Source organism: Meleagris gallopavo, chromosome 2, assembly GCF_000146605.3.
Source record: "Meleagris gallopavo isolate NT-WF06-2002-E0010 breed Aviagen turkey brand Nicholas breeding stock chromosome 2, Turkey_5.1, whole genome shotgun sequence".
Classification (NCBI taxonomy): domain Eukaryota; kingdom Metazoa; phylum Chordata; class Aves; order Galliformes; family Phasianidae; genus Meleagris; species Meleagris gallopavo.
Window position 1 is genome coordinate 84,424,913 of NC_015012.2, and position 16,198 is coordinate 84,441,110.

The 16,198-nt window shown below is 38.1% G+C and overlaps 1 protein-coding gene across 1 annotated transcript in view; it reads right to left on the minus strand.

Moving 5' to 3' along the window:
- Nucleotides 1-578: 578 nt before the first annotated feature.
- Nucleotides 579-16,198, minus strand: part of LOC100544490 (rho guanine nucleotide exchange factor 10) — a 16,359-nt gene continuing 739 nt past the window's right edge. Inside the window, exons 2-10 of the mRNA XM_019613581.1 lie at nt 16,103-16,182; nt 14,760-14,816; nt 13,185-13,348; nt 9,944-10,060; nt 8,686-8,800; nt 6,787-6,899; nt 2,471-2,548; nt 2,074-2,253; nt 579-746 (exon numbers count right to left, since the gene is read on the minus strand). Coding sequence (XP_019469126.1) covers nt 594-746; nt 2,074-2,253; nt 2,471-2,548; nt 6,787-6,899; nt 8,686-8,800; nt 9,944-10,060; nt 13,185-13,348; nt 14,760-14,816; nt 16,103-16,182 — 1,057 coding nt within the window. The 3' untranslated portion in view covers nt 579-593. The remainder of the gene's footprint in view (nt 747-2,073; nt 2,254-2,470; nt 2,549-6,786; nt 6,900-8,685; nt 8,801-9,943; nt 10,061-13,184; nt 13,349-14,759; nt 14,817-16,102; nt 16,183-16,198) is intronic.

Below are 16,198 nucleotides of genomic sequence, written 5' to 3' on the forward strand. Positions count from 1 at the left end.
TATATATATAGGAATTTAATCTGGAACAGAAGTATAGTTGCATGACTCTGCACAACATAATAAGGAGGTCAGACATAAAATAAATCCCAAATAAGAGGATTCAAATGGTGAACTATTCTTTGAAGGTCACCTGGTGTATAATCAATGGATATACAGATGGTGTATATACATGTGTGTGTGTATCCAGGAGCTTGGCTAATATAATTTATATTGGAGTAATGAGAGAAAGATGAGAGAAAGTCACTCACCCTATCCTGGGCTCGTAAGATGAACTCCAGTGGAGTGGATCTCCAGAGAGATCCTTCCCCACTGGCAGTCAGCTCTTAAATGGGTCTAGGAGAGGTGGAGCCAGGCTCCACCCCTTCCTGCAGCACAGGTGAATTACCTTCTCCTGTGCTCCCATGGCTGACTCATTGCTCACCTCAGGTGATCAATCAGAGGTTCAGGCTGTGATTCAGCAGCTCCATACACCTGGCATGAAAGAATTCCAATCTTTTGTCAAGTACAGTCATACAAACACCTGTCAGTAAACTGATCTGAACAAAAACAAAACACTGCACTTCAAAATACATACAAGATCTAAAATTATGTTATCATCCTGAAAATACAGTAGTGAAATAGTAACTCACCTTTAAGAAATCTAGAAAGGCAGGTTTGGTGGCACATGTTTTCTTCAGAATCCCCACTGCTGTACTGAAGTTGTTTACATATTCACTGTATGCATCCAACACCATCGACTTCGAAAACTAAAGACATAAGCAGGTAAAAGTTATGTATAAGCCCAAAAGACATCTGAAAGCATTATTATTTAGAGCCCTGACAGATTAAGGACTCATTTTGTTAGGTTTGAAGGCTTTTGCTTGGCTTAGTGCTGCATCTACAGAAATACTGATGATGTCTAAAATAACTTTTCCACAAAACACAGGCTAGAGGTCTAACGATGTAGCAGCTGTGAATTACAAAACTGTAGCATCATCTTGGCTACAATACTAGGGCATGAGGACTGAGTAACCAAGAGGCCTCCAAGTGAGAGTCAAAGCAGCTGGTGGGATCCCATGATCAACAGCAATAATGCACTGCTGCCTACCTTCCAGATTTGATGAACAAGTGAAGTCCCAATCCTACACATGCCCCATCTCCAGCTGGCATTTATCAAGAAAGCAGATGTTGTGGCTTGCAAACTGCCACATGAAGGGAAAGATCACTGTCCATTGCTTACTTAGTAAAGATTATCCCTCTCTTCTGCAGAGCTGGTCTAACTAATATGCCCCATCTTGCTCCAATCAAAACAAGACAGATCAGGTTTAAAGAAAAAATCTTTAGTAAACACTCCTTTTTTTATTAAAGTGGGGTCAAAGCACTCAAAAACACAGATCCCAGCTCTCTTTTGGATGAAAGGAAAAAGCTGTAATACCCAGCAGCTGGGAGGCAACAAAGCAAAATACTCAAATTAGCAAGGTAGGTAGCCTTTTCTATCCACACACTTACAGGAATAAAATCTTTCTACCAATCAAGAGAACATTTTGTTTCCTCTAATTCAAACCAGTGGCTAGTTCAGTCCTCCACTGGATGGACTTCCACTAAGCATTTTGTAAATACTCCTCATCCGTGCTCCTGGCTCAGTTCAGACTGAGGAATTCAGGACATTACCTACTGTGGGTTTTTTTTGTTTTTTTTGTTTTTGTTTTTTTTTGTTTTTTTTTGTTTTTTTTTGTATTCTCAACAAATATTCTAAGTCCAATGTACGTAAAACCACCTGTTTTTTTTAAGAGATAAGGAGTTTCAATCTCATTAATTTTGGTTGGTTTTCAAATCACTCTTCTCTGAAAAAAGAAACTACTTAGTTAAGCATCTCAAAGCTTCATCAAAGCCTGAAAATTTTAGCCACAATCTTCTCATCTGCTAAGCTAGCTGAAGACACATGTTCCTTACCAGAGTGGTACATACACATTCTGACAGTTGCCGCAGGCATTGAAGACCATGGGAATAAAATGGTCAAATTAGACAGAAAGATACGATTGAATAACAATTCTAAACTAAAAATAGGTTATCTGTTCAGATGTATTTGCTTACTGAAGCAACAAAGACATCGCCAATCATTTCAACAGAATCCCACTCAGACACACGACTCGCCAATGCTATTTGAAACATTGAATGGCATTGAAGAATCTCTTTAATTCTATAGAAGACCATTTTGAGTTTTCTTTCACTCAGTAATTTTGGTTCCATTTCTGAAAGGGGCTTCTCATATTGCTGCAGAAAAAGAGACAAATAGATTAAAACCACCTAAAAATGGGGTCTCCTATACACAGAAGAAACAATAACAATTTATGTTACAGTATATACATATAAAAATCTCTCTAAACATTAAGCATAAAGAATCTGCAGAAAGTCTGTGAGTCACACTACAGATCCATTAAGGATTAATTTCAAATTTCCAAATCATCAAATGCCAAAGTTATTAACGTACCTCCAAAATTCTTTTCAGAGCATCTACATAATTCTTTTCACTGTCAACTACAGAGCCCAAAATATATCTTCTCACAACCTGTTGTGGAAAAACAGTTTTCTCAGCAACTCCAATCAGGTAAACATGTTCATTGTAACAAGGAATATTCATGATCAAATTTTCACATTAATAACAAGCAAAAAAACACAAAGCAATTCTGGCACAGCCATAAAATAAACACTCTACCACTTCAAGAGTCATTAAATTTATCATTACTCTAAAATTATTAGGACAATTACAGTCACTGCAAGCCTATGTAGTCTTTGCAGATTGTTCAAATTCCAAACTTTCATTCTAATACAATTTAATTGTAGATACATGAATTTAGACACTGATACAGATAACAACAGCTACAGATGATATTGGTTATTTCAGTAAATAGCTACAATAAAACAAGGTAGTGGTGTTCAAAATCAGTCTTCAAGCAGAATTCCTTCTTTCTACTTTTTTCTATTTTTTTTTAATATTATATAACCTTTATAGGACTGATTTGTAGGACAAATAAGCAAAAATTAGTTGCCTTCTTAAGGCAAGGCCAAAGTAAAGTAAAGTATCTAAGTCAGGATTTGGGCTTAAGGGGGAGAAGATGGCAATATTACCACGCTGGCATGGTTTTACAATTTATTTTTTTTTATCGGCATCCCATATCACAGCATCATGTAGAGCACTGGGAGTTCAAGAGTTAATGCTCCAGTTCTGTGGTCTGCCAATTTTCTGGCTACTTGGTTCTCAAAAGAGAAGAACAACTACGTACCCCCAGAATACTTTGCATTTCCATTTTCCATTCAGAGGGAAAGATAAAACTGCCTACAAGCCATGAGACTGCTCTTTTTTGCTGCTCATCTCAGCAGTGCTTGCTCCCTAACCATCTCGCCTTCAGCTTTACAGCAAGGCCTTTGGTTTGGGACACGTTCTCTCTCATTTATTTGATTTATTAGCTTCAATCCCAATTAACTGGTATTTCTGTTATTATAATTAGTAAATTAACTTTTCTTCTCAGATCATTGCCACTGTTTTTTTTCCCCTATTTATTATTATTTCCCTCTTTGTTCTCCCCCACCTCCACACCCCAGCTTTTCAGGCCAGTGTGCCTGTGGGCTTGCTGTCCTGTCCCCATCACGGACACAGACACATCTAGAGATAAGTGAAAACCTTATCTATATTCATACCAATTGACACAATTAGAAGGGTTTCAGGAAATACTATCACATTTTATGTTTACAGACTGTAAGCTATTCATCAGATATCCTCCTTCACTCCCCCAGCTGAAATGCACATTGCATGCACAGAAGGATGGAGAAATTGATTTGATTCAAAAGTAAAACTTTTAACTTATATGCATTATATTTCTTATTATTTTTAGGGATTTGTTTTCACCTAAAACAACTTTCTAATCCAACTCATCCCCAGGCTTTCAAAAGTGCTGTTCCATTTGAGGCAGAAGGCAATATGAGGGCAGAAATACAACATTCCCTACAAGCACAAGACAAGGCAAAATTGCTTCTTTTCCTAAGTTAGCATAAGTTACCATGAAATTCAAATCTCAGATTTGCTTCTCTTCCCTGTGGCCTCCTGCTTTATTCTCTGCAGCTGCCTTTAATTCTCCACACTTGTATTTCATATTATTAAGTTATATGCAAGTCATGTAAGGATTTACTTTCAAGTGCTGGCATTTCAAAAGAAGATTTTAAAATTATGCGAGACCTTGCTTAAAGATATATATGGTAAAATTCATTGTGTCTAATTTGTATTTAGACTGGATTTAACAGTTTCTTATTGGGTGTAATATATTGGCTGCTCCAGTAGGAGATAGTATCTCCACTTTTTGTCACACTTCATTCTTCTGAAAAGGATAAACATGTTTGCAAAATGTTTTTCAGGTTCTACAATGCACAAATTAAATATTTTAAAGTGCCTACAAGCACTTTATCATGATATTCATAGCCTACAAAAGGCCTACATGCAAGCATTAGCACTTCTGCTAGTTAAAGTACCATATAAACGTAAACAATGAACAACAAGATTTCATGTCACAGTCTTAAAACGATGCAAAAGCTAACATGATAGTCACAGAAAGCAGAATGTAGTAGTCCAACAGGAGCCTGATTTTAAACAAAATCTATCCTGCCATCTACTGTTTAAAGCAAGCACATTCATAAAGTCAGCTTATTCATCACAGAGTAATTCAGGTTGCAGAGGCTTCTGGAGTTCACCCTGTACAACTGGGACACCAAGGGCTGCCACGTAGTCTGTAGTCCTCCAGACTGTGTCACACACAGGGTTATGCTGTCCCTGAGCCAGGAGTCCTGTTTGAATCTGCTGAACCACCTGGATTTTCTGTCAGCCCAGCTCTTCCACTCAAAGTCAGCCTGAATGGCAGCCTTACTTTCCAGCATATTACCTGCAGCTTATCCAATTCAGTGCTGTCCGCAAACATGCTGAGAGGTGCCTTGCAGCTGGTATCCAGATTGTTAATGACATTAAACAGCAGTGGCTCTGCATCAGCTCCCAAAGGACACCACTAACACTGGCCACCTACTGGACTTTGTACCACCGATGACAACTGTCTGAGTAAGGTGTTTCAAACTGTTTTCCACTTTATAGCCTACTTGTGCAAATTATATATCTCTTAGAGGATACTACTAGGATACTTCTGGAGACTGAAAGCCTTGATAAAGCAAAGATGGATGACATCCTCTGTTCTCTCTATCCACAGGCCAGCCATCTCAAGGGCACTCAGGCAGGCCAGGCACAAATGGACTTCCTGAAGTCTGTTCCCAATCATTCTCCTGTCCTTCCCAAAATCTGAAAATAGCTCCCAGGAGAATCTGCTCCATAACCTTCCCAGGGACTGAGGTCAGGCCAGCCCAACCCTAGTTTCCTTGGGTACTCCTTGCCGTTCTTGAGGATGACTATGACATCTAATTTTTTCCAAGGCACTGACGATAAAGGCCTTCCCTTCAGTACCACTAAAATACATGCCACCTAGTTTTAAGGACATGTGTAATTCCAACTGGCCACAGCACCAGCATCCCTTAGCTGCATCCTCTTCCACTGAAGGTAATAATTCACAGGACCTATCTGTAGGGTTGGAGGCCCTGAAAGTCTGAAAACAATCTTTAATTAGTAAAAGCCGAGGCAAAAGTGGCACTGACTTCCTCAGTCTTCTCAGTGTCCTTTGTCAGACCTTATTTTTCTTAACTTTCCTTTTTCTTACACGTACATCTATATATCTCTATATATCTATATATATATCTATAACTATATATCTGCTAGATGTAGATATATACCTATAGAGATACAGAGATAAGGAACCTTTCTTTTCTTCCATCACACCTCACTAGCTTCAGCTGAGCTCCGACTTTCCTAACTCCATCCCTGCTCAGTTGGGCAGCTCCTCCTGGATAGATAACCAAGAATAGTACTTTATTCCAAATTAAGAGCTCTCTCTCTTCCCTGAAGAGGATACATTTATTTAAAATTTGCCAGATTTTAACATTTCATTTAGACATTTATTTTAACATTTTATGAAACTTGGCAAGTAGAGAAGAAAAAAAAAAAGCCCGCACAACTCTTTTCAACCTCTCCTTAGTTTGTTTTCAAGAAATACTGTTAGATTTGCTGCACTTTTTCTGAAGGTACTGACCAACTCAGGATTTCACACCACAAAACACTAAAAGCTCATATCCAGCTATTATTACTTACCATAACAACACAATAACATGAACCCACAGGATTTATTTTCAGCCAAAAATTCAAACTGATGCTGATAGTTTCCAGCATTAACATAGACTGTGAGGGGGTCGAGTCTCTAGACTCGACTTTATCTTCTTTTAAATCACAAGGAAACTTTAGATTCAGAGAGTATGCAGAATATTCTCTATATTTAAAACAGAAATCTTGGAGCTCCAGAAATACAGAAATGTCTTCTGACTCAGCAAAATGCTTAAACTCTTTTTTTTCACTCCAAGCCATCACATTTACCTTTAAGTGTTAGATAGTAAAATTATATAATTATTGCAGATCTTAATTTCATAATGCTAAACATTTTGCATTTCAGGCTGACTTCAGGATTGATGCAATTCTACACACATATAGTATTTTATAAAAAGCTACGCATTCAGATCTGAATTAGATCTCCACTTGTTTTATTTTAATGCCAACAAGTTTGAAAAGCAAGGCACATGATGCAGAGCAGAAGGAAAGCGAGTAGTGGAGGGTGAAGGCAGAGGGCAAAAAAAAAGAGGCAAAAGATCAGATTTCCAGAAGTCTGCTACCTGCTGTTGTGATAATCCTTCAGGCATAGGGGTCATGATTGCTTCTGTATGCACACAGTCCACATCAATAAATAAATTTAGCTCCTCTTCTTCCAGGCATGATGATCTATGATCTAAAAATAATTGAATAACCAAAACATCAACTTTTAGAATGCATAAATTAAAAAAAAAGGAGCTAGAAAAAGATTCAACTGTCCAAGAACAGTATCTACAGAGTAGTCTTATCTTAACTTACCATGCAAATGAAATTTCTCAGCATTTCTATAGCATCTGTGGAGCACACTAACACAGAGCAGCTTACAAAAGATAGTTCAATGTCCTAAACCTGCATAGAAGCAGATAACCTATGCATCTACTGCTTGACCTTTCTTTCCTCTTCACAGATACAAGCACAAGGCTGTCCAGTGTGACAACTAGAACTAAAGCTTTAGGGCTCAAGGGCCTGCAGTTTTGAAATAAATGACTTTTGGGAAGAAGTTAAACACATTCATAATGTAATTCAGTGCAAGAATTTCCATATAAATGTTCATAAACTGAACTAAAATCAGTAGCCAAAGGTATCAAAATGGCATTTGCAAGAAGCAAGAATAAGGGATTCCATGTTGCTCCTATGTATTTCTCAGAGCCACTAATTTTACGCAAGAAGCATGACAGAAGTGCAGAGATAGGTGGCAGCACACAGCCAGTCAAACAGCCAGACACCAGCAGAGGAGAAAGAAGGGACTGTGAGAGAAACTGCAGCTGATAACAAAAAGGGAATTAAGGGAAGAAGTTCTGTTGGCTACAGGAACTTATGAACTTAATCAACAAATTTATCACACGCTCCCTCTTGATTTGGTAGGTGGCTAAATATTAAACCATCTACAGATATCCTACATCTGCTACCTAACCTGAAAGCTGGGTCCATTGTAACACTGCTGTGCTGATGAAGGTCATTTCCTCCTTGCAACAGCAAGAAGGTGAGAATACGTTTTTTACCACTAAAACTGCAATTTACTTTCTTTCCTATGGTTGTGAATCCCCTAAATTTAGGACATGACAGGAATGTGATATGTGCACTAGCCCTTACAGATACATACAACACAGCTTTGAGTTAGCTTACTTGCCAAAAACCATCTTATGCCAATCTTGTGGTTTTGCCTTCTTAAAACTAAAATTCTAAAAGCTCTGAAGTTACAACCATTTAATAAGCTGAGCAGAAACCTAAGCAGAACAGGCTGCCCCTCAGTTTTACCAAGGAGAAGAAAGAAGTTTGTTTTTGTACTATTCCCTGCCCCACAAAAAAAAAAGAAATGTGGACTGCGGTCTCTGCGGGTCATACCAGAGGACTGATGCTTGTTTGAATTTAGAAATCCTGTTGTGACAGCTCCTAACTCAAGACCCTCTTCCCCCCCCCTTTTTTTTTAACCAAAATCACTAAAGCATGATAAAGCTTTCACGATCAGGCAGAGTTATTCAAGGGAGGGAAGTAGACAGACTGAATATCCTAATCAAATTTCTATAATCCCCATATACCAATATCTAGCTAGCATCTATTACACTCATATTTTTAAGTGGACTCTTCTGTTTGCTTTCAGATTCTGAGGTCACTGCGCCCTAAATCTAAAACTACTCAAGATGCAATGACTGTACAGTGATCTGAACTGAATGTTAAACTATTATTAGCTGACATAGAGCTGATTTGACATTCTGATCTAGTAGGCGGTGTTCCTGCCAATGGCAGGGAGTTGGAACTAGGTGATCTCTAAGGTCCTTCCAACCCAAGTCATTCTATGATTCTATAATTCTGTGCATCCAGTACTTGGCTCCTTGTACAAATAAAAATACTACTCAGCTATTCACACCCTCAGAAATAACTAGAAGAAACAACATTAACAGAGTAAAATAACAGGTACATACCTTGAGAAATAAAAGACTTAGTTCTAATGAAAGAACGACCCTTCTTCACAGCTGCTTTTGTCTTTTCCAGTCCATCTTTGGTACCTTCTCTAGCAGCTCTCATGAGCTTTTGCATCTGTAAGATAAAAAATACATCCTACATGTTCAGTGAATAATGGGAATCTGCTTCCGCATACCATGCAGAGTACTTTTAGCATCTTTTTAAAAATACTATCAAGTGGGGACTATAAATATAGCCCAAAGTCAAATAAATATACTGGAAGTACACACAGCCATCAAATTGCAGATGTGAACATCAGTACTTCTTCCTAATAAAATCAAACCTGGATAAAAGGTCTTACTTTATGACAACCTTGCATGTATGTTCAAAATGGTTTAAGAACCCTTCTGCTTCAAAATATCTGACATCACAATAAACTCAATAGCTCAGCTTTCTATTATATAACAAATAAATACTAAGAAAGGTCATACATGGCAAGGCTTCTCATTAATCTGCCACTAGCTCTACCAGAATATTTCCAACTTAAAGATTCAATTTTGTATTGACTACATTCTTAAATAACCACTGTGTTTTGCAGAAAATGTTAAAAATAATAATTTCATTAATTGAAGAAATCAGCATACTGGTTTAATTAAGTATAATTTTATAGTACACTTCGACAACATGGAAGTTTCTTGGAGAAAAAAAAACAACCAAAAGAGATGTTTGACTAGGAAACTAAACTGGTTTGTACTCTTTCTTTCTCAGCAGCCTCCAAACCACCACTGCAAGAACTTTGCTGACATCATCAGCTACATTAGAATACAAATAAAGCTGTCTTGCTGCAATCAGGCAGGTTTTTTCTGTCTGAGATAAAGTTTTTAGCATAAAAAAACTCCATAAAAACAGTCTTCATATGCTAGTTCCATTCAGAATGGATAGCAGCAAGATTCTCAGTCCTCCAATTTTTATGCAACACGGACAAAGAGCCAGGGTCAGACGTGCTCTGTGGAGCTCACTGGGGTTGTACTCCTAGCTCAGCTTCTGGGGTAAAGGCAGGACAACGTCCTATCTGATCTGCTGAAACTGCTACGATTGATAAATAAGCATGAGAAAAAGTTACTGACAAAATATTCTCAAGACAAACTGCTACTACATTTAGAACTCATTTTAAACAAACTATTGTCCATTTTTTGCATTAAAAGAAAAAGACAACATTGTCTGTGTTGGAAAAGCAATAATTTAAACATAGCTAATTACAGAAATTAACTACGCTACCTTCAGCTCATGTTTTTGCTTTAGTTGCTGAATCTCTACTGCTCCCACAGTGTTTGCCATCAAATCTTTCATCTTTTTTTCATAATGCTCCTTTAAACGCGTAAGGTCATGAGAAAGCTACAGTGTACAAAAAGACACAATCTTTTCAAACAGCCCGTAGTGCAAACTTCATGCTAAAGTACTCAAGCATATCATGCATGTTGTCCAGTCTGCCTACTGAAACACAGACAACTGAAGGAGAGAATATTCACGCAGGGAAGCTCCAGCCCGACGAATGGACCGTTACCCCTGCAGTTCACTGGACTTGCCGAAAGTCAGCCAGGTACCTTTGCACTATGCTGGCAACTATATAAAGAGAGAGATAAAGTCACTTAGTCTAAGCTAACTGCATATTAATTATATTATGTACATCTCTTACAAACCATTTGGAAACACATCGGTTTTAACACGAGCATCATTCAGTGGAGTGCGAGGCCAACCCAGGGCATTTCTGACTCTCCTTCAAAATGGCGAATCAGATGAATTCTCAAAGGTTGATGAAGCTGCAGAAGTTGCTGACATCTGAGAAGACGGTGATCTACAATACTAATGAGTTGGGAAAGGAGAATCTAATAGGGGAGGACACAGAGACTTGTTCCCAGTGTGTGGGAATTGGGAAGCATGCGTCTTTCCTCTGCTCTATCACAGCCTCATTGCATGACCGCATAACCACCTCATGCATGAATATATTCATTTGCAAGGTAAGTTATCACGGAGAAATGCCCTGGAGTACTAATTAATGACTGCAAAACATTTTAAGGAAGCCAAATTAAAGCAGCCAACATTTCAATAGGGAAAAAAAATAGATACTTGGTGTGCCTTATAATAGAAAAGAAGCCCAATGGAAAAACCCTCCGCTTGATGCCAACGGAGTTATTTGGCAAATGATCAAAGCATCAGGAAAGAGAAGGCTTACTGAGCTGAAAACAAAGGGGCAGGTCCCGCACTGAGCTCTACTAGGATGGGTTAGGATGCAATTACCTCCAAAGTGATGACTCTGGTATTAGAGCAGTATAATTAAGAACAGCATCTGGTTCACAGCCTAGAAATATTTGATAGTATAAACACTCTCAATTCTTAAAAATAAAATTTAAAAATTCATTTCAAACGTAGTAATTAAAGAGTGACTTTGAGGGAAGTCATATTACCACTTACAATTAAAATCACGCCTCCAACCTTCCCATACTTTTCAACCTTCTGAAAAAATATAAGTTAAGTCCCCGAAAGACTATAAAGGAAACATGCTGGGAAAATACTGTTAACATCCATCGTAAGACCTGAGGAGAAGCGAGAGTTAGTCAAAGGAATGGATACAAGAAATAGGTAAAAAGGGAAGCTGCTTCTGCCTATGCTGAAATGCTGATGCAGGAGCTTGTTTGTTTTATCTTAAAAATCCTAAAGTTTTGGTCTTTTCTCATCCTCCTCCAAACCCCCTCTCTAGTTTCCCAACTTTTTCAGCTCTCAGTGACCCATACAGGGGCCAGGACTGCTGTCTCTCCGACTTCTCCATCCACCAGCTAACATACTCCTAAACTCCTCACCTCTATCCTCAGAAGAACAAACAAGCAGCCACGTTAAGACTTACATGCTGAAGTGCAAAGTACTTTCCAGTCTCTTCCAAAGATATTCAACAACCAAACTCAGTTTTCTTCAGGTTAGTTGAAAAACTTCCTCCCCAGAAAGAAACTGCTGCAACAGCTTAAACTTGTTCTAGTCAGGTCAAAAAACAAAACAAAACAAACAAAACCAATAACAACAACAAAACCACAATATCAGCACCCAACTTACAAAGTGCTGATTTGAGTGGGATCAAGTTTTCCAGCTAATTGCTCACTCCCTGATTTCCAATGCACAAGCAGCAAGGATGGAGGTCAAGGGAAAGCAGATAATGGGTACTGGAGGTAAACAAAGAAATGAGGCTTTTGTTTTCATTAAGATAAGAAGCCTGTAAAATTCAAAATAAAGGTGCCATAGAAGAGCAAGTGCTTCAGTATTCCCATCTTGAATACATTCTCTAATGTTCTCACACATTTTCTGTTTGAAAGTGAACAAGTACAGGGACTGCATTTCCTGGAATAAAGGCGCGATAAATGCGGTAGCAGTAGTAGTATTTCAAACAGGATAAAAAGAATCTAGAGCCAGAGAAGCAGAAAGCAGCTAAAGCAAGCACACCCAGGTTAATGAAAAAATAAGCAGAATGTACAAGTTTGGTCCTCAGTTTTTGGTATTTCCCCTTCCTGCCGCTGCATTAGTGCTACAAATTTCTGAGTGCTGGAGCACTTTGCTCACTGACTATACTCAGTTACAAAACAGCTCATAGGCATCTATTACTGGTTAGCAACATCAGAGAAACTCCAAGTTTTCTGTAGGATCTCCAAGCACCAAAACTTCCTCCTCTTCTAGAAGCTGTGCTCTGGCCAGGCTCTGCACCACACCTGGTGCGGGCATTCTGCCTGCACTCAGAGCAGGGAACTGACTGCTTCCCCAGATCACACGCAGGAGTATTTTTTTTCTCCCCTCACAGTAAGGGCATAAGAGTAAAAAGAGAGGAAACGAAGCACAGAGAGCATGGGAGTGCAGATTTCCTCCTGAAATGCAGCCAAAAAGATGCAGGAAGGGTACATTCCCATGTTGTCAGTGGCTTCCTGGCACAGAACATAGATATCACCCATATAGCATTTTAATCACACCACCTTTCTTCTGTCCACAATAAGACTTCTCTTTGATCACGCACAAAAAATATTTGTTTAATTTCTTTAAATCCAGTCACCATCAAATGACCAAATACAGATCTAAGGCAAACAGGTATGACTTTTAGGTGCCTAAAGGATCCCAAAACTTCAAGCTTTGTCAGGCTTACCCCAATTGTTCTTCACATTTTCCACACTCATTTACCACTTACACTAACCCAGCAGCCGCAAAAAATGAAATGTGAGGAACTGTCCACATGGAAAAATGATTCCATTTTTAATTCCACTTTTAATTAGTTTGAGGTTTTCTCTTTTAAAGAGCTCCTGTTTAATACTTGTATCATTTCCCTGTTGCATTTTGTTGTGGACTGCTACTCCCACAGACTTACATCTCCTTTATAAAGATGATGGCATTTGAAGCTGGACCGAGGAGACGGGAAATACAGGAGAGAAAGACAAGTGCTGAAAATCAGAATAACTTCAATGACTGAACAGTACTGCAGGATACATACATGCCTCTTGTGGTTGCCTCGCAAAAAGGAGCTGGGAATTCCATTTTTACACTCAGAATCACTTTGTTCTTCATAGCTTTCAAACTCACTTGAACTCCATCCATACTCCAGTGAGCTGTTTCCACCATCATCACCATTTTCAACATCATCATAAATCATTTCCTCTGTAAGAATTAAACCAAAATAAAAGAAAGCTACACTGAAATACCTGTTTGTCTAAACAACAAAAACCTTGTTCAGGATGTACCATAAAGAACAATGCAGACTTTCATATGCACACTTTTGCATAATATTAATCCAATTCAATATTAAAAACAGCCAAAGTGAGTGTGTCTGTTGAAACAGTACCAGAACACACAGCCACTGTTCTTGTTACACAACACAATTCCATTGGAAACATGCCCTACTCAAACAATATTGTTATGTCCAAATCCCACAACATATTAGAAAGAATTCACAGCTACTACTCAAATTACAATTACGTCCTGGCTGAGAAACCACAGCGCAAAGACATCCCTGCCTAGTCCACTAAGGGACTTCCCACTAATAAAAGCATTACCCATAAATGCAACATAATAAATTCAAATTATGAATTCAATTCATAATTTAAATGAAACAAATTTTAATAATATATTTTGTAAAACATCTTGTCTAGATAGGACTAAGGACAAGAAATGAAAATGTTAAGGTTTTAAAGATAAGCGTGTGCTCTACACAAGAAACTGTTTTGCTGAATCATTAACATGGTTATAATCAATTTCAGTAACAAATGAATAGCTATGAAAAGCAGATGCCAAATTCCTAAACAAGCAGATTCATTCAAACATAATTTGTTAGTGACAAACAAGAATAGTCTTCACAATGAAGAAAAACAACACAACAAACCTTAGCAAAAGTTTGTTTTAAGAGGCTTCTTTATCCCTAACTCCAGCATTCCCAATAAAGGAAAAATCTAGGCTCCACCAACTTCTTTAAGATCTTTGCTACTCCTTTCAAATACAGTAAGGAGCTAGAGCACTGCAAAGCTGAAAGAAATCCTTTCTGTAGACTCACAGTCAAGATGGTAAACAGCTGCCCCACATCTCCCCCGTCTGATATTCAGTAAGCTGAATACAGTTTTCCATCAAACAGCAACCTTTATGTGAAAGGAAACTTCCAAGAATAAAGAAATGCTCTGTACAACCGTGATAATGCTGCATTATTATACACTAGAAGACTATTTAAAACACTCTTTCCCTACCCACTCTGCCTTGTTTAGGTTACTACAGCTACAACACCCAACACTGCCATCCTCTAACATATAAAATTAAGTCACTCAGGAATTTTGAGGTTTATCTATAAAATAAAACAGAATTCACTGTCTGGACATAGAGGAGTACGAGACATGCTGAGATAGATGTCAAAAGTCAGCTTTAATTTTCAACACTGTAAAATCTACTGATGATTGGCAGGGCTAATCCTGCTTACATAGAACTTAGTTAATGCATCTGTTCAGTATATATGCACATAGGTTGCGTTACATTGATTTTAACTTAAAATAACATCTATACAGTCCATATTACAAAGTCTTCAAACCTGGTTCAGAGTCTGAATTTTCTCTTGGCACGTCATCGTAAATTACTTCATCTGGGTCTAAAAGCAAATCAGAACAAGCAAAAAGGAATGAGAAAACCCTTAAAATCCAAGTGGGAGCAAGAAGGAATTTTGGTTGTACTGGTAGATACTTGAAGAGGTTGTCCAGAGAAGTTGTGGACTGTCCCTCCCTGAAAGTGTTTGATGATGTGATGGAAGGTGTTCCTGCCCATAACAGGAGGATTGAAACTAGATGATCTTTAAAGGTCACTTCCAACACAAGACATTATATAATTCTATAATACAGAGGAGATGCAATTCATTTTCCCTCAGCATTTTACTAGTACATCTAATAATGGTTATTCAAATAACACAAAAATACATAGGAACTGTAATTACATGGTTTGTGTGACATTTGAAGTGCTTTTATCTACACTGTTTATTATGACCTTCAGTAGCTTGAAAACAGAAATCTGCTTCCACAGCTAGCTCTATCCTTTTCACATCACAGTACTTATAAAGTGCTGCTCAATGCCTTACCAGTTAGCTGTAAGAAGCTGCAACTGACATTTTCAGAAAAAGAATCAAAACCATAAGTAACATAATGATCAACTTAGAAAGTCAAGAGGTAGGACAGAGGGTTGGAGATCCAGGATCCTTGGGGTCCCTTCCAACCCTGGCCATTCTGTGATTCTGTGACAGAAATGCAAATTCTTCAACTGTTTCAAGTGACATTAAGATGAACCTCCAGCCCAGTGGGATTCCTCATACTGTTGTATCTGAGAACAGCCAGGATAATCCTTCAGCAAGCAAACCATAGTGACTGTGTTCTGCTTTCAAATGGATGCATTTGGACTTAATGATCTTGTGGTTGGACTTCATGATCTTTAAGGTCTTTTCCAACCTGAGCAATTCTATGATTCTATTAAGAAATTATGCCTATTCCTTCCCTTCCATCTTCTCTAAGAACTTGTTTGTCAGTTACTGTAGGAGTGCAGTTTCATACACAGTCACAGAGAACACTGTGAACGTAAGCAAATTTCCACCATATACACGATAGAGCCTAATGTCCTTTAGACAGTGATTAATTATTCTGTAGACTCCAAAAAGGAATGGAAAAGTGAATGTTAATTTTAACTTTGTTTTAAAACACATAATTTTATTACACTACTGGATATTTTAACTGGGTACAGTTGGACTCCAGAACACTCCTGAAAAAAAATACAAGTGAACATGGACAGTCCTGTAACATGTGTGCTACATACAATGTACATTACATATACCGTTTATCACAACTTAAAACTGACTGTCTTCTATGACTGTATTCTTAACTCACTGATACTTACTTTCCATCCATGCTGTATTTGCAGGATCTGCCACCCACTTGGCCAGAGCATCATCCTCTCTCTTGTCCTGGTTATCTTCACTTGAAGGAAAAAAAA